The following is a 22064-nucleotide window of genomic DNA, read 5'->3' on the forward strand; positions in this document are numbered from 1 at the left end:
AGATATAAGAAGTTACATTTAGCTTGAGGTTTAAAGCTAAAGTTTATCCTATATTGTGTGCATTGAGATTTAAAAAGCTAATCACTTAAGTGCCTGTATTGTGCTGTAGGTTTTCTATGTTTCTAAAAAGTCAGAATATAAGTTTGAGTGTAACTATTCAGTTTCAACCATCACATACATATTTAATTAGTACTCAACAAAATAGACACACATAATTTTTAAACAAATAGCGTGTGGATGAACCTTCTATGAAAGCATAATGATAAAGGTAACTTCAGAGTAAATAATCTTAATCAGAAAATAATAATTACTGTTTGCTTCACAAGTGTGTGTAAAAATAGCTCTAACCTTGCTTCTTATGCTTTCTTAATACATCACTAATGGGAAATCAAGACTACTTTAATGAAGTGGAGAACATTTAAAAGCCTCATTATAAAATGAATAACCAAATTAACAATTATAAAGTCCATTTGACAATGAAATCTGTCACACAAAATATGCGTGATCAATATTTTGGAGAGATGTATTACAGCCGGTTATTGGGGTCATCTTGTTAACTTACAACAGTGTTAACAAGTTGAACCTCTTTCACGAAGTTAAACTGAAATTTTACAGAAGCTTCATCAAAACAAAGGTGACAGATGAAATGATTCAAAAGGAACATTTGGCATAATCATAAACATTTACAGAAATGAGCAAAGCAAATGCCAAATGGTTCCTCAAATCATCATGCATTGTAACTAGGCACTTCATACATTCGTTATGTGAGACAATAAAAAACATTTTAAAAATTGCCTAATACTAGGAAACAAGTTGAAATATATTCTGCAATCTTTTCTTACGACTAATATGTGGCAGAAAGAGACTACATATAATACACTATCTCACATTTACTGCTCTCAAAATAAAAACAACTATGTAGCATCTAGACTATCCCTGCATTTGGACTGCTTAACTTTTACGTCAGGTCAGTCTATAAAACTGAACTAAATTATCAATGTGCATGCAGTTCAGCTCATTCATTATTTTATAGATTTCTATAATTTCAACTTTATTCTGATTTAAAATAAATGGATTAGCTTTCACAGACTTTCTTATAACAGTAAATCACTCTTTAAGTCCTTCTTTACCACCTGCTGAGGTCTTCTATAATGATAAACGGGTTTGGATCTGTTAACTTGTTTTTTTAAAAATTTTCAATTATGTATTTTCTTTTCACTAACCTTGAGTGATTTTATAAATTCATTTTCCATGAGTACATTATTGTGCTCGAGTGAATCCTTGGCAGAGTTGTTCTTTATCAAAAGTGTGTTAAGCTTCAGCATGTCATTAGACAGGACCTTCATGTGACGTTCAATGTCCTTCTTTACATTTAGTCCCTGTTGTATCATATCTAGGTGGCAAAAAGATGGATGCAAGATTTTATTATGTCAGGTAATATTGACAAAGATGATACAAATTTGTTGTGAAACAGGACAGGGTGTTGTTAAGTGTGGTTGAAAAGGATAAATAAAGACGGTGCACTTGATCTATGTATATAGATGGAGTGTGACAAATTTTATTCACAACTGTTGGGGTTAATTCGAGACTGCCATTACAGGTCAGGAGTGGCTCACGTAACACACATAATGTTAGGAGGCTGGAATGCGAGGGAGGGGGAGCGAAACTGGGGACCCCGCTACATCGAAACTACTAGTGTCACGCGATTCAGTAAACAAAAGAAACAGGTAACTCGTGAGCATATGGCTGCAGGCCAATAAGATGGACACAAGTGCCCGATATTACCTAATATGTAGCGGGGGGTTGTGCTGGGGGGAAAAGGGGTATAAATAAGAGCAGATTGTAAGGGGAAGACAGAACGCCTTCTCCAGCGACTCCGTGGATTTGCTGTGCCAGTTACGAATTCTGCAATAAAGCCACGTTTTGTAATATTCCGGTGTTAGTTGTCTCTCTTCCTAAACGAACACAGGGCAGAATTTCAAGCCCAACACAACTAACAATTACCAGAAGTTTCCCATTAAATTTGGAATATTAATAAGCATGTTTTTTTTGGAAGCTTCCGTTAGAGCATACAGACTTAGTTTGTAGAATTATTCATATGCACAACATAATATTCCTCTCCAATTTGTCTTTCATCTTCTGAAAGCAATTATTAATGCATTAGTTGACAGGGAGAAGACCATTGTGTGTCATTTTAGAGAGATGTGCATAAGTAAGAATAACAGCAACAGAATTAAAACCTGAGATGGTAACTAACAGTGACTTTCCTTTACACCATGGAATTATGCCTTACACTTTTGAATATGAATGAGAGGTAAACTGTAGGCTGCAAAATCCATCATGCCATTACAGGTGTTATCTGCTGCCAGGTCATGATTAATAGACAAACTGCTGAAGTGGACTGCAAGTAATTGATAATAAATATTAAAGTATTTGTTTTCATCACTTTTACAAGAGGGCAATCTGCTGAATTCTCTGGTAAATATGGGGAAAGCAAAAGATATTGTGAATAAAATTAATTTTTCTGGACTGTACATTTTACATAGTAAATTACATCTATTCTAAAGAAGGAATGTACAAAGAAAATTTGTATGTAGAACATCGAAGTTCATGTATAGACTGATTACTCAGATTGTCCTAAGCTTACTTTCAGTGCGGATCTTCTTCTGTTCAAGTATTGTGACTTGTTTCTTCTGCAGTTCCACACTGGCTGTTTGCTGCTCCCTTTCTTGGGTCAGCATGACTAGTTCATGCTGCTGTCGGAGCCAAAATTGTTGCAGTGATGATATTTCTTTGTTCTGTTCCTCAATATTTTTCGTCAGGGTTCTGATTTTAAGTTCCTGAGGGCTCAGTTCATGCCCCTGAAGTGCAAAGATAAACATGCAGTGAATTGAAGTGTTCAGTTCTCTCCTCCTTGTGCTAATTTCAAATTATATGTGGGTCAAATTGACAGAAAAACTTGACCTTAAATGCAAAACATAATCAGATTGCTTCTGCAACACGGCCACACTACTTCCAAACTATTTTCTAACAACCAAGACAGGCTTAACCTTGTTTTATTTAAAAGCAGAAAATCAGAATTAAACTCATCAAATTAACCTTTACAAATATTCAAAATCCTCAATAATATTCTCTGATTATTTTCTGTTTGAAGACATTGGACTAATGGAACTTCTAGGTATGATACCAAAGATTCAGCAATTTAGTTGAATTAACTTTGTCAAAGTTAAAATTTTATGAAATACATACAGTTTCAGTTCAAAGATTTTCCTGAATTATTTTAAGATAAATAGAAACATGACTAAGATAAGGTTCATAATAGGCAGGTAACAAAGTCTGGAAAAGTTGAAGATTATCTTTGCCCTACTAGTTACTACACAGATTTGACTATGAGCTCATCAGCATCCTTCATTTTCAATATTTTTTCCTTTTCACTAACAATTATATGGCAAAACAAGTGTATTTTAGACAATACAATGATTTATTTTCAAAGACTGAAAATTATTTATAACAACTGAAAGCAAAATATTGCAGATGCTGGAAGCATGAAAGAAATATAAAATACTCAGCAGGCAAGACAGCATCTCAAGGAAAAACCAGAACATAATTTGATTGGGCACAGTACAACCTACTGGACTCAGCAGTGAGTTCAGTAATTTAAACCTATCACTCCCAGTTTAGAATTGAGTGTCACAGAGTAATACAGCACCAAAACCAGCCTTTTGGTCCAAATTATCTGTACCAACCAAGTTGCATACCTGGGTTAGTTCCAGTTGCTACAATTTGGCTCATTTCCCTCTGGACCTTTCTTAATCATTTACCTGTCTAAATGTCTTCTAATTACACCTGCCTCTATCATTTGCTCTGACAACTTGTTCGATATGCACACTTGAGAAATTAGCCTCTCAAGCCTCCTTTGAATGAATAAACTCTTCTCATGCTTCCAGCCAGGAACAGGTATTGTTCATAACCGTCGTTTCGATGACAAACTCTGCCATCTTCATCAGGGATGACGCCTAGGCATGCTAGTCCGGTGGTATTTATAACCCCGTAGTCCATCTCTCCTGATTGGTTAGTTCTCATCCAATCAGGTATCCGCTCTCCCACCTTTGTTTACAATCAAGTTCCTCTTCTTACTTAGAGTGAGACTTTCATCTTTGTATAAATTCTTTTCCTCTAGTTTTATTGCTCAACTATCTCTTTGGGGCTCCTTGTGCCGTGCATTATCACCTCATTTGTCACTTAGTCACTATTTTTCATCCACTACAAACCATCTCTTATGCTCTTTTCCTCCCATCCCTTGTATCATAAAATTTGCTTTAGTTCTAACTTCCTATAGTTCTGATTAAAAAGTCATTAAACTGAAACAAATTCTGTTGCTCTCTCCATTGATGTTGCCTCGCCTCTCAAGTATTTCCAGCATTTTTTAAATTCATGCTAAAATTATATAGATATAGTTACTGGTATACTTATTAATTAATTACAATTCTATACTTTACAGTTTATATAAATTAACAATTAGTTTCTGAACTTACTCCCATTTCTGTTATCAGCTGTGCAATTTTCTTGTTTTGCATGTTTAAAACTGACTGTTTGTTTTGAATGACGAGTAACCTTTTTGCAATCTCCTTTTCACTCAAAGAAACAACTTTGTTTTTATCATTCAATTCATTTAACTGATCCTTTAGAGTTTTCTGCAGTATTCTCAGTTCCACTTTTTTATCATTTATATCCAAAATTATTTGAGCATAATCGTTTTCAGTGTTTGCATATTCAGTTTCCTGTAAAGCAGACAAGAAATAGTAAAATTGATAATAATTAATGGAGCAAATAAAAATACTTACCGGTACATTTTCATTGTTATTCAGAAATATTTTATTTTATTATAGTTACTGTGCAAACTTATGTAAAAGTGTCAAGAAGAAGATGACAATTTTCAACAAAAAAACATCTTTTCTTGTCTCAAGTGATGACATGGTTACAAAAATATCCTGAATTGTACCTATTAAAAGTAAACCACAAAAGTTCTTTGAAATGAAATTTGACTTTCCAATACCTTAATGAAAAGGCTGAAAACTTTAAAAGTTGGCATCTTAGATTAGTGTACTAATAGTCCTTATGGTATTACCAATGCTCTGAACAAATGGTGCTAAAGGCATTAAACTTTGTATATCTTTGTAAGTTCTTTGATATTTGATGCTTGAGAGAAGCCAAAATATGCAGAATAATTGGCTTAAATTAAAAAAATTAAAATACTATAAAATGTGTTTTGCACATATAGTGGTCTGAGATTTTTATGTTTTCTCCTTTCTAATGTGAGCCTGCAGCTGATAATGTTGATTAATTAAGATGCTCGCATCTAGTGAAGCTCATGCTATGAGCAGCACAGTGAATAATAATGCTGTGCCAAAAGTTCAGTATCTGATTTTTTTTGCATACTTACAATCAGAATAATATGAATACTGCACCAATAACTACAAGTTAATATTGTTTCTTCATCCTATTTTGTCAGAGTCATAGAGAAATACAACATGGAAAAAGGGACTTTGTCCCGTCATGTTACACCAATCATCAAGCATTCATTTTCTATTTCATTCTCCAACGCTCCTATCGACCTCTCAGGACCCTATAATATTCTACCATGTATCTACACACAGAGCAACTTACAATGGCCAATTAACCAAACAACATGCACATTTTTGGACTCTGGGAGGTAATAAGAATAGACAGGAGAGTCACAGGAAGTACAACACTGGAGATCAGGACTGAACTGAAGATGCTAGAGCTTTGAGGCACTATTTCACCGTGCCACTCCCTGTATTTGTACAAATCTGTTCATACTGGCCAAATGTCGTACAGTTCTATGTTCCCTCAAATTTGTAATGATCAGTGTGCAGAAAAATCTTGTGCTGTGCAATTTTTTGCTCAGTGACAACAACATGTCTGCACTGAGTTTTGTATAGAGAGGCATTAATTTCAACAGCTATCAAAACACTGTCAATAAAAACTTTGATCTCCTGTGGGTTTGATTGTTTTAACTTTCTACACTCTCACAAAACAGACACAGCAGGCCTACAGTGAGTAATGAAGGATTTTCTTGCCAGAACTTTTGCATACTGTCCATATGTGACTTGCTTGCTAAATGATGCTTTAAACAGTCAAGTTTCCAAATATCACTCTAATTCTTCCCACTTGCAAATTCTCCAGCAACTTCTTCATCGTGACAACATAATGCAGGTAACACCAGTTTCTGTATTGTACATAAATATTTCTCGTAGCTGCACATTCCTGACCTCATGAGCTTTCAGTGTAGCAGTGTCTACTGTTTCATTAAGGCAATCCTCTTTAAATGAACTAGCAGTTCTTTAGCGCTTCACACTCTTTGCTTTATTGGAATGCAACATAATGAAGCAATAATTTTATCAATAAAAACAGAATAAATAAGCCAGGTCTAAAATTTGCCTTCAAATCATCACAAACTCCATGTTGTCAACACCATCTGCATCAGAAATCAGAAAAGGAAATGTGACTGTACAATCGTGAAATATACTTAACATGCCAATGAGGTAGAGGGTGACAATCTTTTATTGGCAGTTTAAATTCCTCTGTGGTCTAGTAGCAAAAGATACATGCATGCACACACGTGCCCACCTTAGAAGGAACACTGATGCAGTGCCAGCGACAAAGACTAGAAGAAGTTGGCCCAGGTTTTGCTAAGAAGGATTGTTATCTGTACTTGACACATAGATTCCCTATTATTGTGCCCAAAATGCAGGCTCAGAACATTATAGATCCAGTCAGTAAGGCTACGCAAGGTATTAGATCCTCAGGGAAGTTAATTAGACAGGTGAGAGACCATAATAAGAACCCCACAACAAACTTACAATGTTCTGCATTTCCCTGGCATACAGAAGTATTTAAAATTATTAGAATCAAATAAAAACAAATTAAAAGAATGTTATCTGTGAAACAAGAATCAATAATCAAATCTAATGTTGGTAAATTACACACACATCAAGTCATATAAAATTATTTCATTTTATTTAAAGGTTTTCAAATAATTTGCTTTAATCCAACATTCAACCTCACAACTTTAAGGTATCCACCAAAACAAAGGAACTCAGAGATTCAATGCCAGCTATACCAAGCACAGGATATGTGACAGGATTCCCCAGAGCAGAGTGCAAGAAAATCTCAGCAAAGTTTGTGCTTAACTTCTGAATACTATATACAGCTCAAATGCAGAACCTTAAAACAGGTTCATTAAATAGAAACATTGAATTGTTTCATAGTTTTTGTAGATTTGATAACAGTTAATATTGAATGAAGTACTCATGAGTGAGAAAGGATCCTAATTATGTAGGCAGCCCATAATTATATTTAATTTCTCAGTAACACTTTGTGCAACATTGGGAAAAAGCAAAATTATACCCATAAACTTCCAAGCTTTTTTCCAAGAGCAACAAAGGAATGACACAGTGACCACATGGATGCCTAAAATAACAAGTGAGATACACAGATATACTAATTTGAAAGGATTTTTATGATGTAACTGGCTGCCCTTCATAAAAATTTCACTGAGTTAAAAATCAAGAAAAAGATGCAACATCCAAGAATATCATCAAATTTTTCACATTTTTGTGAAGTTAAATAAAACACGGATTACAAAATTCCTGCTCCTGAACTGTACATGTGATAAATTGGTTCCAAAATGCTTTGGGATATATGTCCACTTTACTTTATTGTCACCAAACAATTGATACTAGAGTGTACAATCATCACAGTGATATTTGATTTTGCACTTCACGCTCCCTGAAGTACAAATTGAAGTAAATATAATAAAAATTTAAATTATAAATCATAATTAGAAAATAGAAAGGGGAAAGTAAGGTCTAGATATTTGGAAGGTATGGCCCAGATCTGGGTCAGGATCCGTTCAGCAGTCTTATCACAGTTGGAAAGAAGCTGTTCCCAATTCTGGCCGTATGAATCTTCAAGCTCCTGAACCTTCTCCCGGAGGGAAGAGGGACAAAAAGTGTGTTGGCTGGGTGGGTCATGTCCTTGATTATCCTTGCAGCACTGCTCCGACAGCCTGCGATGTAAAGTGAGTCCAAGGATGGAAGATTGGTTTGTGTGACGTGCTGGGCTATGTTCATGATCTTCTGCAGCTTCTTCCGGTCTTGGACAGGACAACTTCCATATCAGTGTGAGGCACCGGTGTTCAGAGTGATTGAAGAGGAGAGCTTGTCCCCCATTTTTACAGCCTGGGTCCTGTCTGTGAGGAAGTTGAAGATCCAGCTGCAGATCTGAGTGCTAAGACCCAGGTTCCGGAGCTTAGGTATCATTTGGATTAAGGAGCTACTTATTTGTAGCTGACGTCATGCCAAAGGTGAAATAATAGGGACATTAGCTAATCCATCACTATATGACATCAAAACTATGCAGAATAGGTAGATCACTGTGCTCTCCTTCAAACAATATCCTGACATTGTATTTTCCTTCAAAAATGGATAACTTCACAGATCCACATCTTTGCCAAAGGTTTGCTCACTTCCCTGACCTATACACAGCTACATATCAGAATTTGCTTTCCAACCTATTTTTCTCAGCAAATTTGTTTTTAGCAGCTAAAAAATCATAACTATAGATTGTAAAAGTTAAGATCCTAATACAGATCTCTGTGGCACCCCACTCATTTCAGACTGCCAAAGTGGAAGTGTCCCATTATTCCTGACACTTTTTTTTAAATTGGTTAGCCAATCCTCTAAGTCCTCTAATGGCATGAGCTATTTTCTTGTATATGAAACCTAATGAGGAAATAATTATTTTTCCTGTTTTTTTGTATTACCAATTGGAAATGTTTTACAGGGTAGCATTGTAAATACTTATAAACAATCAATATACCTACCAACTGCCGTTTTCGGATTTGAAGCTTGTTAGCCAGGGTTTTCAGGTAATTGTGTGCCTGATTCATGGTTAATTTACTCTGTAATTTTGCCATGATCTTGTCTTCCAGTTCTACCTTTGTTGCATATTCCTTTTCTGTTTGTAGTAGCAACGCTTTGACCTCATTTTGGCGCATGCTCTTGTCCTAAATATCAAATATGAGATAGTTATAAATCTGGTATTTTGAAAATTCAACAGAACAGTTATGTCAAGATAAAACCAAGGTTTAAAGGCCCTTTCTTCATTCTCATTTGAAAGATAATTGATCCACTAATTTTTAGTACTTTTAGTTTTAAATCTATCGTTTAGTCAAGATGGCACCCGTCCACAATGCTCCTTTGGTCGACATCTTCTGAATAGATCATGAAACCATATATTTCACTTCTATGTCTTTTACATTTGTTTTGCATCTTGAATGTGACTCTGGAACTGTTGGAGCCTATGATTTGCTGTTAGGAGATCATTTGCGTGTTTATGAGAGGATTCCAGGAGACAGAGACGGCATGCAGGAACCTCATGGTGAAAAGGCTGCCGGACAGGGCACAAGCCAATGTTCGACTCCATTTCACCAATTAAAGCTTAATTGTTCACCGATTAAAACAATGAGGGAGATTGAAACATTGAGGTGAATGCAGAAGCTGAGAACTGGCTGACTACCTTTTTTATCACTGGTGGGATTGCTCTGCTATGGAGAGGGAAAGGCCTGCCCTGAGAATGAGATCCAGTTTTTTTGCGATTTGGATATGGACTTGGACTATAGACTTTTTTTCACTCATAGTTTTTTTTATATTCTGTGCTTTTCATCTGATCTTTCTTGTGTTTTTTTATGTGCTGGGGAAGGGAATTTAGGGGTCGATGTGCCTCTTTGTTTTTTGTGTGTGGGGAGTGGGGTATTTGGGGGTAGATGATCGTGCTCCCATTCTTTTCTTTTGTTTCTTGGTTTTGTGGCTATCTGGACAAGAAGAATTTCAGAATGTATACTTTGAAAATAAATGAACCTTTGATATTCAAAGCACTTGTGAAAAATTAGATTCATTATTCAACTTTAAGTTAATAAACATTTGACTGTCTCAGATATCACTCCAGTCTCACTGATTCCAAACTCAGTGAGAGCATGGTTTGGGGACTAGGAATAGTGGTCCGTTCATAGGAAATGAATCAATAATTTTAATGCTACTTCAGCTGAATGCCTCAGATTCAAAAGAACATATAAATAGCAAAAAATATAACTAAAAATATTAGCCATTAACAGGTGAGATAAATTAACTTGAAATCAAAGGGTGCACTAGCTTTGTACTTTCAAATGGAAACACACTTTCCTGAAACCAAATACCAGTTAATATTTGATAATTAGAATCCAGAAAATATACAGAGGTAACTTGTCAATGTTAAACTATTAATAGTATTCATGATGACAATGCTCTTACCAATGCAGCTTTGTTGAGCAAGCGTTCTGTCTCCTGCAGTGTCCGAGTGTAGGTGCTATATTCTTGCTTTAGTCCTTCCTGTTTTGCCAGATTCTGTGTAATCTGTTTCTGGGTCATGTTAATGTCATTCATCAATCTGTTCAGAGTCATGGTGAGAGATTCATTCCGCTCTTCTTCCTTCATGATAAATTTTTTGTAGGCCTGTATTTCTGTCTTCAAGGTTTCTACCTGTTGCTTTGCCTGTCTGAATAAAGATAATAAAACCATTAGAAAAAAATCATACAATGTAGCACAAAGAAAACTAAGCTATAAAATTATGTTTAAAGATTTACATCAAAGATTTAGAGAGCTAACAGGTTAATGATTGGCAAATGCACTAGAGTTAAAAAAGCTTGACTATGAACGATGCAATATGCATATATAGTATAGTATTGTGAGTGTTTTTAAAAATTTTATAAGTTCCACAACAGAAGTAGGAATAGATAGGAAGCGAGCACATTTAACATATATGGGTCTATTAATATCTTTTTGCTAAGCTTATAGCAATTGCATGATATTCTGTGTCTAATAGTTAGTATTGAACTTTGATCTGTTTTTTCTAGCTCAAGTATACTTATGGCTAGAAACAGAAGTAATTCCAGTTTAGTAAAAAGCCATGCACTTGATGTATCATGTCTGCAAACAACTATGATAACAGTAGCAAATATCATTCTCTTCAATCAGATGCACTGGATTCTGATTAATTGGTTCACAATGGGACCTGTACCTTTTGGCCCAATTAGCTGAAGTTTCATAGAAATAGTTAAAAAGGTATGAAAAAGACAAACTATCATTAAACTAAGTAATAAGTTATGTATTTGAATGAAGTACAGAACAAATTAGAACACTATTGTACAATGTACTGTGTATGTTAATCAAAATGGCTTCTTTGGTTTGCTAGAGTAGGAATGCTTTAATGTTTGATAAGTGTTTTCTCTCGCAGTTGTTTAGCTTTGGACTTGCTGATATGGGGATTGTATTCATTTTTTAACCAATGGGGAATGTTATTTTGTCTTGTGAGGCTGGGAGCTTGGGGGTTTTGTGGTCTTTTCAGGGGAGGCGGGAAGGAGACGCCGAGGAAGGTGGACGTGCGCTGCACTGCTCGGTTGACCACCGGGGGTGGTTCCAGGTGCGAGGACGTGGAGGTCGGAGGAAAGTGATGAGGGGTCGAATGGTTCGATGGTTGAGCTCCAACGATGTGCACTAAACTGACTGAACTTTGTTAAGTTGGTGCCTTTTACTTTATTTTCTTTTCCTTCATATATATTGTATTGCATAGTACTCTTTTAGTTCTAGTAAAATCTTTAAAGTGTATTCCATAACGGTATTTGGTGTGAGTTTGATATTGTGTGTGTGCGCACGGCATAAACTTGATTCTCACAGCACCTGCGTGTACGGGAGGTGGGGTTGGTGAGTGGCTGGATCTCCTTTTCTCCTAGACATATACCAGCCTGTTGGGTAAGTGTTACACTATCAATGCTAATACAATACTATCAAACTGTTTTAGTTCCTGATCTATAGAGGAATTCATCCAGTGTATGCTGCCATGTATGGGGTATCCAGGGAGGGGTAGCACCTCTGGTGAAGGGGCTTGTCATATCCATTCTCAGGCAGTTAACTCACCTTTGGTGTCCACATGACATTCAGCTTTTACCTGTGGCTTCAAATAGCTGTTTGCATGTGAAAGTGGCCACACGCCGGTACACTGCTTTGACAGGCAAGCTAAACCAGGTGAGGGTAGTTGGCAGGCTGGTGAAATAGGGGCATGTCTGTCATAGCATATGGAATCAGTGGAAGACCCCAGTTTGGAATGATTACTCGTACCACTGGACCCAGACTTTTGAGATCAAGAGAGTGGAACTGTCCTAGTGTAACAGCTTTTCCACTTTAAAAATTCTTCTGCACAGGTGTCACTGTCACCATCAGATACGACAGACAACCAACACGCTGCTGCGTTCTTTTGATGGACCCTAAATAAATAAAATTAATGGCAGAAACCTAGTGCACATAATGGATTGACTTCATACAATGTTTTCGATGACTGCATCCTCCAAATTTTTATTTTCATTCTAACATCCAAGATGAATGTCAATACCTTCAAATTCTTTGTAGTTCTTAACTTGAAGTAGTGAAATCATTTCATTTTCACTCCAGACCGTTTGTGGCATTTCCAAGCCTGAATGCTTGAAAATGTAGTGATCAAACTGTTTTAATTGTCTTCTTTATTGTGGTAAGACAACTCTAAATTTTTCATTAACTTCCATTGACAAAAATAACTGCTTTTTGAACAAAAACATATGCAACTGATGCTATTTAAAAGCCGTTCGCTCTAAGCATGGTGTAGTATATAACAGCCACACAAGTGTACATGACTGACACTAGTTTGAGACTATTCAGCAACAGTCTCCTGTTCCACTTAATTGGCATGGTATCTCAAATAAATGAAGGGAATCCCAGCAATTTTCTCAATTCGTTTTTGCTCTTGAAGAGCTGTCCCAAATAAACAGCTGCCCTGATTAACCGACGGACCAATTAACCAGAATCCATTATACCTAAGTCAGGAGCTGAAAAATATTTGAAGTCTTATACGGGCTAAACGCAATATCTCAAAACAAAATACATAACTATGTCATTCAAGCTAATGAAATTTTCTGAACTGTTATCACAAATCAACTGGATTCCAACCCCTACCTGACAGCTTCCTGCATTGCAGCATAGACCTCATCACGTTTCTGCATTCCAATTAGACTACTCCTCCATTGCTCTAATAATTGCTTCTTCTCGAGGTTGATTGCCACAATTTCCATGCTGGCCTAGGAATTTATTTGACAAATTCAAGAAGAAGAAGAATGCTGTAATTAAATATCAGAAAAAGTAAAACAAGACTTTGATCTTGGATGAAATTATGTAAGAATTCCCAACATTAAAATTTACACAGCAGTCAAAATATAAGAAATGGAAGCAACAGGAGATGATCTGGTCCTGAGTGTCTGCTTTGTCATTCAATAAGATTATGACTAGCACAGCACCATTTCCTTCAAACCCTATATCCTATGATTCTCTTAATATCTAAAAATCTAATCAATTAATTCCTGAACACACACTATGATCACAGCTCCACAGCCCTCTTAGGTGAATAATTTCAAAGATCCCATGGAAATTGTGAATTCCAAAGATTCACAAACCTCTGGGTTAAGAAATGTTTTCTCATTCTTGTCTTGAATGGTTTACTTTGTTTGAGATTACTGCCTCTGGTTGAACACAGAATAGTCAAGGGAAATATAATGTCTGTATCTATCCTCCAATATCCAATAAGAATTTTGTATACTTCAACATTATCACCCCTCACTCTTTCAAACTTGCTATCTGCTTAACCTCTCCTCAAAAGATCACTTGAACCCAATCACAGGAATCACCTTAGGAACCATTGCTGCACTCCCTTATTTACATGTACATCCTTCTAAAGCAGGGATTCCCAACCTAGGGTCCATGGACCTTTCGCTTGCTGGCATTGGTCCATTGCATAAAAAAGGTTGGGAACCTCTGTTCTAAAGATAGGAAGACCAGACCTCCCAAAGGTAGGAAAACCATACATATTCATTTATGGTTTCACTGGAGTCCTTTGCAATTGGAGCAAGGTATCGTCTGCAAATATAGGAAGCATAACACTTAATTTCTTCATTGCTAGTTTCAAATTCTGTTATATTTCAGTGAGTCACATTCAAGGACACATGGCTTCCCTAAATGTCAAAACTTTCAAACTATCACCTTTTTAGAAAGTATTTGACCATTCTACTTTTTTGCTATCAGACTGGATGACCTCACATATTTCTATATTGTACGTATTGCTTTTACCATGTCCTTACCAATTCATAAGACCTGGCTATATCTCCCTGGGGCCTTAGCAAACAGCTCACAGCCACTTAGCTGTGCATCTTCAACAAACTTGGATATATGGCCTTCAGTACACAATAGTTCCTGATGTCCCTCTGAAATCACCTCATTGAAATAATACCTACATTTTGTGAATAGCTAGGTCCCCAGTATCAATTCCTACAGCATGCCAATAGTCTCAGCCTTCTGAGGAAAAAAATGGTTCATTTGTTCCTGCTCTATTCTTCATAACAGAGACTGAACGCACGCAACTTAAAACTTGAAAAGAACTGAATGTCTCTTAAACATGATTATATCTCTTTCCAGCACCTCCTCTGGCAGCACATTCCAGATATCAACCTCACTGTGTAAAAGAACTTACCCCTTAGGCTCCCTTTAAAACTCATTCCTCCTACCTTGCATGCTTATTTTTGATAGCTCTACCATGGAGAAAAGATTCTGACTGTCTATGTTATCTCTGCCTCTTACATGTATCTTCAGTCTCCCTTGCTCCAAGGAAAAGAAGTCCAATCTACCTAAACACCACCCATAACTAAAATCTTCTAATTCAAGCAACAATCTGATGAACCATCTCTGCATTTTTTCCCCAACACATTCATATCCTTCCTCCAGCGTGGTGACCAGAGTGGCACACAATACCTAAAGTTCGGCCTAAACAGTGTTCTGCAAAGCTGCAGCGTAACATATGGTAGCATAGTACTCAGTGTGATGCTATTACAGAGGGCATCAGAGTTTTGAGTTCAATTCCAGCGTCCTCTGTAAGAAAGTTTGAGCATTCTTCCTATGTGCGTGTGTACTTCCTTCGGATACACCGGTTTCCTCCCACAGCACAAAGACATACTGTTATTAGGTTAGATGGCCATTGTAAATTTTTCTGTCATTAGGCTGGGGTTAAATAGGTGGGTTGCAAGGCAGCACAAGCTCGTTGGGCCAGAAGGACCTGGTCTGTGCCGTATCTCTAAAATAAAAAGAATAAAATAAAAAGCATCCCAACTCCTCTATCCTGCATCCTGACCTATGAAGGAAAGTATGCCATATGCCTCCTTCATCACATACTGTATTGTCTTAAAAATCCTAATTACGTATTATAAAAGGGTTATGGACTACCCACTTTCAGTAGCTTGTAAAATACATTTTAACGGCGTGAACACTTTCTCAACCTCCTCTTAAACCAACAGTACAACCTTATTGCCAAGGGCAAAAGAGACTGGTGTACTGTCCTTCTCACTCTCTCATTCAATCAGGAGACAGCTCCCGGAGCCTTGCATGATCACACCTATCATTGGATTTTTGTTAATCTAATTTAAAAATGGAAAAATCTAGTGAAATGAATAATATTTACAAAAGAAACTGGGAATTTATAAGTGAAATCCAATTTTAAAAAATTCAAAAATACAGGATATTAAGATTACTCTTTTTGACTACACCAATGTCAAAAGTGCCAAGTTTTTAAAAAATACAACAGTGACTTCATACAAAGTAAATCTGATGCAAACTGAAGATGGTTGTAGGTACATTAAGGATTATTCTCTCACCTCTGCTACTGTATTCCTTGCTGCTTTTGTTTCTTCTGCTTGTGCTTTATACTGGGCTTCATACACTGCAATTTGTTCTCGCAATGTATCCAGTTGAGATACCAAACGGTCTACAAACATGTCCTAAAGCACAAATATTGTTACTGTTTTCACAAGGTAGTTTTATAACACACTACATTTGTATTATAACTTTTACTTTCTGAGAGACCCATTTGGAGCCCAACAGTATAAGATACCATAAATAGAATCAACCAAATAATGTTTATTTCAACATTTGGATAAGGAATAAATCAGGATACTCTTTCCATATGGTGTAGTGGGAAGAAGGGTGTTGGGTGGTGAATCAGGAGCAAGTGTGGCTCCACTAATTTCAAGTAGCCAAGGTTAAAACTCGTATGCCTGTCATTCCCACAAAAATAAAGTGACATTTTCTTCTTGTTGGCCAGTTGAAAACATGATGGCCTTTAATTCACCAGCAAATTGTTCAATTAAGGAAAAGGGTATCTGAAGATAAAAACTATAAACCTGCAAAAATGTATGGTCCACTGGGCAGAAGTAACTCCTGCCCTCCTATATATTTTTAAGACCTGGACTATTTACAGCAGATACTCAAAGCACTAGAAGGATATCACAAATGTTGTGTCTGAAAAATCCTTCAAATTTATGAGAAGGATTAGTAAATCAATATCAATGACTTCTCCCAGGTCATCACCCCCAGGATTGGGCCCCTATTACACTTGGTCAGCTACATTGGATAGGCCCCAAAAATCACACATCAACTGCCAAACACTCTATTCCATGGTCTGGAGTGATTCAAGGAGATATTCAACCCCTCAAAGCAAAGTAACATCCCAACTGGCTCTTGGAAATCTCTGGACCATGATGGCGCAAGATAGGGGAGAAATATTAATGGTGTTGAGAACCTCGAACCCTCTGCCAGGACACAGAGAAGTCCTGTGGAAAGGGTGTATCATCTCACAAACTACCCATCTGCTTACCCCATTAGGAACTTGTTCAGGCTAAATGAAATGTGTAGGTTCTAATACAGAAACACAAGAGATGCTTGATGGGCCAAGTAATATGGGTGCATTCCTTCCTATTTTCTGGGCATGCACACACTCGCAATGAAGGGATGAAGGGATCCAACATTCTCTCAGAGCTAACTACCATGAAAGATCTGTGATCTGCTGTACCTGCTTCTGTTTCAGCTTTGTTGCCTGTAGTTTTTCAGCCTCCAACTTTTCTGTAGCACGCTTCATCACCATGACGTCAGAACACATATCCTGTTGTAAGTTGGTCACATAGAAATGCCGCAGTGCAATATCTTCAACATCCGTTTGCAGTTGGGATACTACAATAAGATTACATAATTACATCAACATTTGCTATCAAGTCCACCCTTAGAGCAGCAAGCTCCACTGTATATTTTCTATTTTCCATTAACCAAGGCTATGTACTCTGTCTTCACAATGGATTGAAACTATTGTTAACATTCAGGGGAAAAAATTGAATATTTCAAAGCTACAACAAAGTATTTCAAGCCTAAATCCTAAACAAATTAAATGATTATTCAAACTCACGGTTGGACAGGAATTTGGGCAATAAGCTATTAAAGACAGGAAGAATACATAGAAATAAGCAATTTTTGATTTAAGTATTACTACTCTAATTTTGGAATTAATGTTTAACACAATTAATGTTTAACTTGCAAAATGTTAGCATTAGAAGGTATCCTCTGTTGTATGCATACAAACAAGAATTGTTTTAATATATGTGATTTGAACACTGTTTTTCCAATTTAAAGTGTTATACATTTCACATATACAACAGATTTCTAACTTATTGTCTTCTAATATTTCCGGTAACCTATTTATTACAAATTAAAATTAATGAGTCAACAGGGTTGACACCTTTTTTCCAGCTAGTGAATTATCTAATTAAAGAGAGAAATATCATATGATGAAATATATTCATGCATTTTTTTCAAATAAAAGGAGTTACTATACAATACAATGACTAAATTGAGTGTGCCATACAGCTGAGAACATTAAAAGATTTTTCCTTGCATGGTACAGAATATGACCTACCTGCAGCTATCTAATCTGTTAAACAAATCAAACATCATAGTGTTAAATGTTTAATATTTACAAAAGGTTTACTTTTAAATGTTGACACAGAATTTCATGAATTTCATAGAAGTATCTATATTTGTTTGCAGTAAACTGGAATACACCTTTTACAAAAATGCATTCAATTCTACATGCTGCATCCATGAAGTTATTAGTTTTTAAATTCACAGAATTCTGTGACAGACATTTGGTTTTTAAAATTAGTTTTATAGTAAATTAGAAATAGGTTAGCTTCATTATACATAAGAAAGAGAAGTAGGAGATAGTCATTCAGCCTATTTTGTCTGCTCTTCCAATCATATGACAAGTGAACAATACATGTCTGTAGATTGACTTACCATCTAAAAATCTATCAAATTATTTCTTGGATATACAGAAACTGAGTATTCATGTCATGTACTGTAACAGTATAGCACAATACAGGTCCTTCATCCTGTGATGTTGTACTTTTAATCTGCTCTAATATCAATCTAACCCTTCCCTCCTCCAAAGACTTCCATTTTTCTTTGATCTACATGCCTCTCCAAGAGTCTCTTAAATGTCCTTAATGTATCTGCTTCCACCACCGCCCTGGCAGTGCATTCCACGCATTAACAAATCTGTGTGAAAAAAAACTACCTCCAACAGCCCAACTATACTTTACTCCAATCACCTTTTTTTTCCAGACTCCGCTAATGAATTGGAGATTGAACTGGCTGAACATTCAGGAGATATAGGGAGGTAGTTACACCCAAGGTGCAGGATACAGGTAACTGTGTGACTGTCAGAAGAGAGCAAAGGGGATAGGCAGTCAGTGCAGAGTACCCCTGTGGCCATTCCCCTCAATAACAGGTATACTGCTTTGGATACTGTTGGGGAAGATGATCTAGCAGAGGAAAGCCACAGTGGTCAGGTCTCTGGTACTGATTTTGGGTATATGGCTCAAAAGGGTAGGCAGCAGAAGAGAAGAGGAGAGCAGTAGTGATAGGGGATTCCATAGTTAGAGGAGCAGACAGGAGATTCTGTGGATGTGAAAGAGACACTCCAATGGTACGTTGCCTCCCTAGTGCCAGGGTCAGGGATGTCTCAGATTGGGTCCACAGCATTCTAAAGAGGAGAGTGAGCAGCTGCAAGTTGTGGTATATATTGTACCAGCGACATAGGTAAGCTGGCTTAAGGTGTAGTGGCATCAGCACCAAACTTTGAGGCGAATGGTCCCAAGTTCAGATCCGGCTAGCTCCTTGCACACTTTCCATCCATGCTGGGTTGAGCATCGAGAGAGCAAGTCGACCTCGTTAAAAAAAAGTCAAATGCTATGTAAACAGCAAAATGCCACCCGATGCACCACAAAGTGTGAAAAGGAGCAAGAAACAACATAGGTAGGAAAAGAGAGGAGGTCAGGAAAAGAAAACAAAGGGAGTTAGGTAGAAAGCTGAAAACCAGGACATCCAGGGTAGCAATCTCTGGATTGCTGCTTTTGTCATGCACCAGTGGCGGTAAGAATAGGATGATTTGGCAGATGAATGTGTGGCTGATAAATGGTTTCAGATTTAGGGTCTATTGGGATCTCACCTGGGGAGTGCATGACCTGTACAAAAAGGACGGGTTGCACCTGAACCCAAGGTGGACCAATATCCTTGCAGGTAGATTTGCTAGAGCTGTAGGGGAGGATTTAAACTAATTTGGCAGAAAAATGGGAACCAGAGTGATATAGCTAAAGATAGGGCAGTTGGTATACAAGTAGATGCAGTGTGTAGTGAGAACGTGAGGAAGGGCAGGCAGATGATAGAGCAAAATTGCAGTCAGTGGGATGAGTTGAAATATAACATCGAAGTAAAATCAGAAAGTAAAGTGATGAATGTAAAATAAGTGACTAAGTAAAATGATGAATGAAGGACTGAAGCTGTCATATTTGAATGCACATAGTACACACGATAAGATCTTGTAACACAGAGATTGGCAGGTTAAAAAGTGAGCATCACCGAGACATGGCTGAAAGAAGATCATAGTTGGGAGCTTAATATCCAAGGATACACACTATATCAAATGGACTGGCAGGTAGACAGAGAGGTGGGGTAGCTCTGTTGATAAAAAATAAAATAAAATCATTAGAAAGAGGTGACATGAGATCAGAAGATGTAGAATCCCTGTGGGTAGAGTTAAGAAATTGCAAGGCTGAAAACACCTTGTTGGGAGTTACATGCAGAACAATAGCCAGGATGTGGAGTACAAATTACAATGGGAAATATAAAAAGCATGTAAAAAGTGTAATGTTACAATAGTCATGAGGGATTTTAACATGCAGGTAGATTGGGAAAAATCAGGTTGGTGCTGGATCCCAAGAGATGGAATTTGTAGACTACCTGCAAGATGGCTATTTAGAGCAGCTGGTGGTTGAGCCCACAAGGGGAAAGGCAATTCTGAATTGGGTTTTATGTAATGAATCAGACCTGATTAGGGAGTTGAAGGTAAAGGAACTGTTAGGAAACAGTGATCATAATACAATAGCGTTTCATCTGCAGTTTGAGAGGGAGAAGCTGAAGTCAGATGTACTAGTATTATCAGTATTACAGAGGAGTAAAGAGAATTATAGATGCATAAGAAAAGAGCTGTCCAAAGTTGATTGGAAGGGGACACTAGCAGGGATGATGGCAGAACAGCAGTGACTGGAGTTTCCAGGAGCAATTCGGAAGGTGCAAGATAGATACATCCCAAAGATGAAGAAGTACACTAAAGGGAGGATGATGCTACCGTAGCAGTCAAGGAAATCAAAAATAGCATTAAAGCAAAAGAGAGGGCATATAATAAAGCAAAAATTAGTGGGAAGTTAGAGGACTGAGAAGTATTTTGAAACCAACAGAAGACAACTAAAAAAGCCATAAGGAGAGAAAATACAAAATATGAAGGCAAGCTAGTCAATAATATAAAAGAAGATACCAAAAGTATTTTCAGATAAATAAAGAGTAAAAGAGATAAGAGAGTGAATATTGGACCACTGGAATATGACGCTGAAGAGGTGGCAATGGGGTCAAAGAAATGGTGGACGAACTTAGATATTTTGCGTCAGTCTTCACTGTGGAAAACACAGGATTCAGAAATTCGAGAGGGTCAGGGGGCAGAAGTGAGTGCAGTTGCTATTACTAAGGAGAAGAAGGTGCTTAGGAAGATGAAAACTCTTAAGGTAGATAGGTCACCTGAACCAGATGGACTGCACCGCAGGGTTCAGAAAGAGGTGGCTGAAGAGATTGGGAAGCATTAGTAATGATCTTTCAAGAATCACTAGATTCTGGAATGGTTCCGGAGGATTGGAAAATTTTAAATATCACTCCACCTTTCAAGAAAAGAGTCAGAAGTAAGGAAATTATAGGCCAGTTAGCCTGAATTCAGTGTTTAGGAAGCGTCAATTTTTAACGCTGAGGTTGTAGGATACTCAGAGCACATGATAAAGTAGGCAAAAGTCAGCATGGTTTTCTTAAGTGGAAATCCTACCTGACAAACCTATTGGAATTCTTTGAGGAAATAACAAGCAGGATAGACAAAGGAAACTCAGTGAAAGTTGTATACCTAGATTTTCAGAAGGCCTTTGACAAGGAGCCATACACGAGGCTGCTTAACAAGATAAGAGTCCATGGTATAACAGAAAAGATACTAGCATAGATTGAAGATTGGCTATTGGCAGGAGACAAAGAGTGGGAATAAAAATCGTCTTCTCTGGTTGGCTGCTGGTGACTAGTGGTGTCCTGCAGAGGTCAGTGTTGGGACTGTTTCTTTTCACATCAGATGTCAATGACTTGGATAACAGAATTGATGGTTTTGTGGTCAAGTTTGCAGATGATGCAAAAAAAGATGAAGGGCAGGTAGTGTTGAGGAAGTAGCATGACAGTAAAAGGACAAACAGTTTGGGAGAATGGGCAAAGAAGTGGCAGATGGAATATACTGTAGGAAAGTGTTTCATCATGCACTTGGTAGAAGGAATAAAGGCGTACATTATTTTCTAAACAGGCATAAAATTCACAAATTCAAGGTGCAAAGGGTCTTGGAAACCATGTACAGGATTCCCTAAAGGTTAACTTGCAAGTTGAGTCAGTAGTAAGGAAGGCAAATGCAATGCTGGC

General features: G+C 37.2%; 1 protein-coding gene across 3 annotated transcripts in view; it reads right to left on the minus strand.

The window, feature by feature from the left end:
* ccdc40 (coiled-coil domain 40 molecular ruler complex subunit) overlaps positions 1 to 22064 on the minus strand; it is a 78066-nt gene that overhangs the window by 22660 nt on the left and 33342 nt on the right. For all 3 annotated transcript variants that reach the window (XM_073026159.1, XM_073026157.1, XM_073026158.1), the window contains 8 exons: positions 17035 to 17192; positions 15842 to 15964; positions 13104 to 13225; positions 10374 to 10617; positions 8909 to 9091; positions 4536 to 4781; positions 2648 to 2861; positions 1224 to 1393 (listed from right to left, as the gene is read on the minus strand). In XM_073026159.1, coding sequence (XP_072882260.1) covers positions 1224 to 1393; positions 2648 to 2861; positions 4536 to 4781; positions 8909 to 9091; positions 10374 to 10617; positions 13104 to 13225; positions 15842 to 15964; positions 17035 to 17192 — 1460 coding nt within the window. The remainder of the gene's footprint in view (positions 1 to 1223; positions 1394 to 2647; positions 2862 to 4535; positions 4782 to 8908; positions 9092 to 10373; positions 10618 to 13103; positions 13226 to 15841; positions 15965 to 17034; positions 17193 to 22064) is intronic.

Source organism: Hemitrygon akajei, chromosome 22 (assembly GCF_048418815.1).
Source record: "Hemitrygon akajei chromosome 22, sHemAka1.3, whole genome shotgun sequence".
Taxonomy (NCBI): Eukaryota; Metazoa; Chordata; class Chondrichthyes; order Myliobatiformes; family Dasyatidae; genus Hemitrygon; species Hemitrygon akajei.